General features: G+C 43.7%; 1 protein-coding gene across 1 annotated transcript in view; it reads right to left on the reverse strand.

Annotated features, from left to right (window-relative positions):
• CALN1 (calneuron 1) overlaps positions 1–3,080 on the reverse strand; it is a 182,897-nt gene extending 179,817 nt beyond the window's left edge. The window contains exon 1 of the mRNA XM_019545491.1: positions 2,879–3,080. Coding sequence (XP_019401036.1) covers positions 2,879–3,058 — 180 coding nt within the window. The 5' untranslated portion in view covers positions 3,059–3,080. The remainder of the gene's footprint in view (positions 1–2,878) is intronic.
• Positions 3,081–6,000: the final 2,920 nt, after the last annotated feature.

The raw sequence follows: 6,000 nt of genomic DNA on the forward strand, positions 1-6,000 counted from the left end.
AAGAATTTCAAGGAACTTTCACAATGCAAAGCGGTTTCAGATCAAACCAGCAAAGCTGTTCACTTCAAAAATGCCAAGTCTGTCCATTCCGCCTTTTTTCAGATCTTAAAAAAAAAAAAAACACAACAAACTAACTGAAAAAGTCATCATCGTTACACATTGATAACACCATGCAAAGAATGTCACCCCTCAGTAGTCAGTGAGTTTTCCACTGGGCATCCCTGTGTAGTGTCTGATTTAGTTGGGTCCTGAAGGGCAAACCCACTCCTCAAAACTAATTCCAGGTAAGCTGTGCTACCTCCTGGAGAGATGCACAGGTCTGGGCAGGTCCTGTCACCTCTCAACACTATCTGCCAGCACACAGGGATCTGCTGCTGAGCTCTCGAAATGGGTCGTGCAAGCTCTTCACTTTCCCCCCTTGAACAACAGAGCCATTTGGGCTTGCACAGGCCACACTAAAGCCATGGAGAAAGGGGCAACAGACTTGGCCCTATAGCTAACACTTACCCAGAATGCAGCTACCTTTGTAGTTGGTTGCCTCGTCAAGCTCCACTTGATGGGTTGCTAAGCACAGAACAAGCTCCCAAATCCTGAAAGTATATTGTGCACTGCCCAGCTTGAGACGGACTTTTTCTGGTCCACACCCACCCTTTGGCTGAAAGACCCTGGTCCTGGGAAATAAGTGGAATTATTCCACAAGTCTGACAACGACTCTCCCCAGAGATCACAAACAGGGCAAAGATCACGTAACCTTTGTGCTGGATCCTGTGACTGTCACCAAGCATTTAGAGCAAGAGCGGCAGGGGTTTGTGGCACACGTTTGATGGAAGTAAAAGGCCACAGGCCTGCTTGTCAACTGCTCTGTCCTTCTGAGCTCAGTCATGTCAGGGATACCTTGAGGCAGCCATGCAGCACATAGTTCAGTTCAGCAGTACACATGCTATAAAACAATACGACTCTCTGACTCCAGATCTAGGCTTCAGTGTTTTACTCCTTTCTCAGAACTGAAAGTTGAGATCAGTTATCAAAAATGATCGGTGACTGCATCCGCTCTAAAAGGGACCCCAACAACTCAAAATCAGACACTGCAGAAGGGGGAGTTTGAGGTAGCCCTTCTCCACTGTCAATTTTGGTGATTTCACAGTCCATGTTTTCCTCCGCGAAAAAGTTTTTCTGTGCTCTGTGGCTGCATAAAAAGTCTACATAAACTGCAGGGGAAAATAAATAAGGCTGTAATCTGAGGTTCATTACGAAGTGCTCAAAGGAGAACAAAGTGAACAGAGTAGAACAAAAAAAAATCTATTTTTCAGGTATTCTGGTGTTATTTATAGCAATCTATAGGAAAAAAAATAAAACAGATGTGTGTTACAATGGCAGTACCCCTTTAAAAAATATCACTTTCCCCTGTTATCACACATTCATAGACATTGTCAGTACAGGGAGCTCCAATTTCGATGAATACAGCTTGCAGCTATGAAATCAAGCCAGAGCACTTGTAGCATTGAGACTGGACAGTATATATAAAACCAGTTTGCTCTGTTACTTATTATGAATTATGTCCAATCACTCTTGCCACAAATTGACCTTTCAACTGGGAACAAAGGTCAAGGAGTTAACTAATCGTCCAATGTCTTGGTAGAATAACTGGAGACAAAGGGCTGCTTTAATCAAAATGTATCAGCAATTAGCTCCTAAAATGTGGTGCCTTTTATCTCTGTTGCATTTTTCAAATTAAATCCCTTATACATCAGGCCTGAGCAAAAAAATTCTTAGCAAATGAACTGCAATACAGTAGCTAAAGTATGTAGCAGGGGATTTCTTGGTGAAAAGGAGAAACACAGTACACCATGTCCTTCTGCCTGCCTGCCTGCCTGCAGGAGACAAAATTCCCACTCAGAAACCCAATAAAAATATATTTCTTTTATAACAGCTTCATCAACTATACATTGTTTCTCTGAAAAAATGGATATGATTCTGAAGTCCTCCAAAATCATCAAGAACATATTTTTTTTCCAGTGCATCTCAAAAGTATATAAAAAAAAATATTGCCTGCAAACAGCTGAAACAGATGGTCTGTTGTGAATCTCCCATAGCCTCATGCAACCATGAGTCAAAATCATTTTTTAAACTGGTAAAAAAAAATCCATTTCTAGATTATAAGCCCTCCAAAAATCACTTTGGACTTCCAAATTCAAAGTCAAGAAAAAGGAGGGCCCTGGCCATTTCAAACTCGCTAATAAACTCAGACCTAGACCATCTTTTATTCTCCACTTACACAGCAATAGAAAGTCATCAGTTTTATTAATGTATTATATTATGGAAGGAATTCTCTACTGAAACAAGAATAGCACAGTGGTTCTAGTTAATAACCATTTTATGCTATCAAGGTCTCTCTTGTCACTGTGCCATCCAACTCTAGCGTTGTTATCCAGTCTCATCCAAAGCACAACCTGCAGTGCAGCCCTTTTGTGCCCGCTCAGGCAAATAGACAGCCCTCCAAAGTGCCCCTTGCCCTTTCACAGTCCTGTCAAATCCCAGAGCATCACTCTCCTGCTGTCACTGCCCCATCAAATGTCCAACATCGTTGCCTGCTCTCACTTCCCTCTCAGGCCCCCTGTTGCAATACATAATTATCTTTGTGGAAATAATGTTTCAGGAGATAAAAACAACCACCTAGGGCTAGGGTGTCTTTGATCAGCGCCAGCCCTGATCAGGAGATTCGCTCTTGGGAGCTTACAACAGCGGATGAACTAAGACAAAGCCCCTTCCCTTCCATGTCATTCTCACAGCGCATTGATTCTGCCCGGTAAGCAACCCCTCAAGCAAGCGGTTTCATCGCATGGAATACTTTGTGATTAGAAAGAAGACAAAAAAAAACTTGCCAGATGGGGAACTCTGGTTTCCTGCTTCTCTGCAGAGGCTCCAAGGACTTCTCCACTTCTCTGGGAGACTCTCCTCCCTGGTCATCTTCATGCTTGGGCTGCCCCTCTCCATGTTCTTCTATCAGCCCCATCAGGCAGTAGAGATGATGAGTTCTGGAGATTTGTGGGCACATCATGGGGACATCAAAGCCAGCAGTGCGATTCTGCAAGGAGTTGACAGAAACTTACTGCATGCACTGTACTACTTTATGATTTATTTAGACTCACCCTTTCAATAATAATTCATGCCACCCTTTCACTGTGCAGCAGGACAACAATGGCAGCACCACAGTGACACAAAGAGTGAATAATCACAGCTGTAGCAGATGTTTAGGTATTGATACAAGCTATATATTACCAACAAATATTAAGGGGCAGGTTAATGATGTGGTTCAGGAGACAGCCCTATTATTTTCAGGTAGGCAGGAACCCTTGCTCCTTTGTTCTGCAATACAATGTTTGCATAGATGAAGTGACAAATCCAGGGCCAGGTTCAGCTGTAGCCCCATGGTAGATGGTACAGGGGGCGGTCAGACCTGTAGCCATGGTAGAGAGGGAGGTCAGACCTGCAGCTTTGGAAAGGGCAATCTCAGAAGCAGATGCAGATATAGAGGGTTGATTCTGAGCTCATGCTGGAGTAGCTCCGTTGGAATCAATATACTGGGGGGGAAAAATGAGGAGCTGGAAGTAAGGCCCAAGATGTTGGTGAGTGTGCAGGGTGTTTCTGGATGCAGTGTATAAAACAGGCCTCTTGCTCCTTCCCCTGAAGGGCTCTGAAGATCATCATCCCTCAGGAACGCATTTATTGCAGTGGACAGTGAGATGAAGCAGCCCTGATGTCCCACATTATGAGCCCCAGGGACACTAATAGGGAAAGGCTCCGTGCCCCCAACACCTTTACATACCCAACCCCACGCCAGCCACAATCTGGCTCCATCCCTAGTGGATGCTCCATTTTCCTTCTTTAGGGTCTGGGCCAGCACACAGCAATCTTAGAGGGCATCTTAGGCACTGGCATCCATTGCTGTGATGGCTCAACAGCAGCAGAGGAGGTTTAGATTGCTTTGAATAAGGCTCAGTCCAATCCTTCTCCATATTTCAGGAGTATCAACATTTGAGCAGAGATGATTCTTAGGTGCAGGGACCCTCTCGTGAAGTCTCTGATACCCCTTACTTCCCTTTGGTGAGAAATGCCACACGGGCAAGTTCTCTCTGTGGCATTTGCCCCACTCCAGGAGTTGGGGAAGTTACCTGAATGCACACTTACGGTTAGCATGAGGCCCTGCAAGCCCCAGGACAATAATCCTACCCATTTCCCAATGTCCAAACAATCCCATTACGGGACCCCTGTGGCCTCCTTCCCCCATCCGTCACAGAGGCAGGGCAGGGCATTCTGCACACCGTTTCTCAAGCTGTTTTGGGACAGGTTTATTCCTGTGTTGCTCCTAGTCCAGGCAATGAATTTCACTCTCCTTGCTACCCACCCCATGCTTGGGAGCAGTGTCCTGTAAACACCCACAAAGCCACCTCTGTATCCTTCTTAAAACTCTCCTTTTCCAAGATGCCTACAAAATAGTTAACAACTGTTCGAGCTACTGGTACGCTGAGCCCACAGCTGATCACACTGACCAACAATGTTTTCTTGCTTCCTTGTCCTTCTATCGGTCTATCAGTCTTGTCTTACATGTAGACTGTAAGCCCTTTGGGGTTGTCACTTTGTCCTATGTTTGTACAGCACCTAGTAGAGTAGGATTCATGTCCAGGACCGAGCATCTTAGATGCAATATTATTACTTCAACAACAATTATAGACTCCATTTGAGTCTAGCAATAGGTTTCATCTGAGCTCTAGATAGGTCCTTGTTTTTCAGACTGTTTTGCCTATCTCTATGCATTGCAATACTGGGCTTTCAACACCTCCTTCAATAACTGCATTCCTTCCCCTCTCTGCTTGTCATCATATTTGTGCCGACCCAGCATTTCCTGGGATTTTTCTCACTAATAATGCCTGATTCTCATATAAAAAAAAAATGGAGCTTACGCTTCACTCTGCTAGCCAGCCATTTACTGGCAGCAAGAAATTGCCTTTTTATAGATAGTGGCTGATCTTCAAGACTGGTTAGCTAATCAACTACATAATGACATTGGGATCCCATCAATCAATAGTGAGGACTGAGTAATATAGAGAGAGTAAGACCATCAGCTTTTGTTGAAGGACAAAATAAGGAGAACCACAGGGAAATCTTATAGTCACTCAAGGACCCGTCTTCCTGATCTTTTGTCACATTTTCCATTTGGTTAAAATGGCCAATATTCATCTCCAGCAGAATTCTCTCCGTGAAGTTTCTGGGGCTGTGCCACTTCTGAAGCTGCCCTGACTAGCTCCATTTGCTCAAGAAGTTTACATTACATTCCCAATCCTGTAAACATCACATACCGCAAGAATATACTTGTAAAAAGGTCCTGGATTCTCTGCTTACAGTACATGGAAAATGAGAGTCGAATCCAAAGCTGTTCAGTGGGACACTCTTTACAAACATTTCTGGATACACCAAAATAGGAGACAGGGACAACAGAACTGAACATTCACATTGGGAATTTGCTACTGTAAGCCTGTTCCAGTTTGAGCCAAGTTTCCCCAGCAGCATTATCATGAAGGAAGGAAACACTCTGGTATTAAGGAATGCTTCTAGTTGCCATGACAATATACAAATTCCAAAAGATGTTAAAAGCAGATTTCAGGCAGAAATATTTAGCATTGCTCTAAGTGCAGGCCAGTAGATCAGAGTCAGAACTCATCTCTGATGAGTAGTAGCTTCTCCGCTAGTTTAGACATTGAACTATTGTTCCTAATGCTTATTCAGCTACAAAAAAGGGCCCATTTTTGGAAACAATTTTGTAAACACAGTAACTTTATATACCAGAAGCTGTGCTTATAAACCCTTATCTCAAGACTGCCACAGTATCTCATTGCTCTTTTGTTCCACCTTTATTAGACAGTGCCTCTACTAAAAGTGAGCCACAGATTAGGTTTGTATTTTCCTTCTTTATTTTTTCCTCCATCAATGTATGCAGGAGCA

Source organism: Crocodylus porosus, unplaced genomic scaffold (genome assembly GCF_001723895.1).
Source record: "Crocodylus porosus isolate Cpor-Errol unplaced genomic scaffold, CroPor_comp1, whole genome shotgun sequence".
In the NCBI taxonomy this organism is placed as follows: Eukaryota; Metazoa; Chordata; order Crocodylia; family Crocodylidae; genus Crocodylus; species Crocodylus porosus.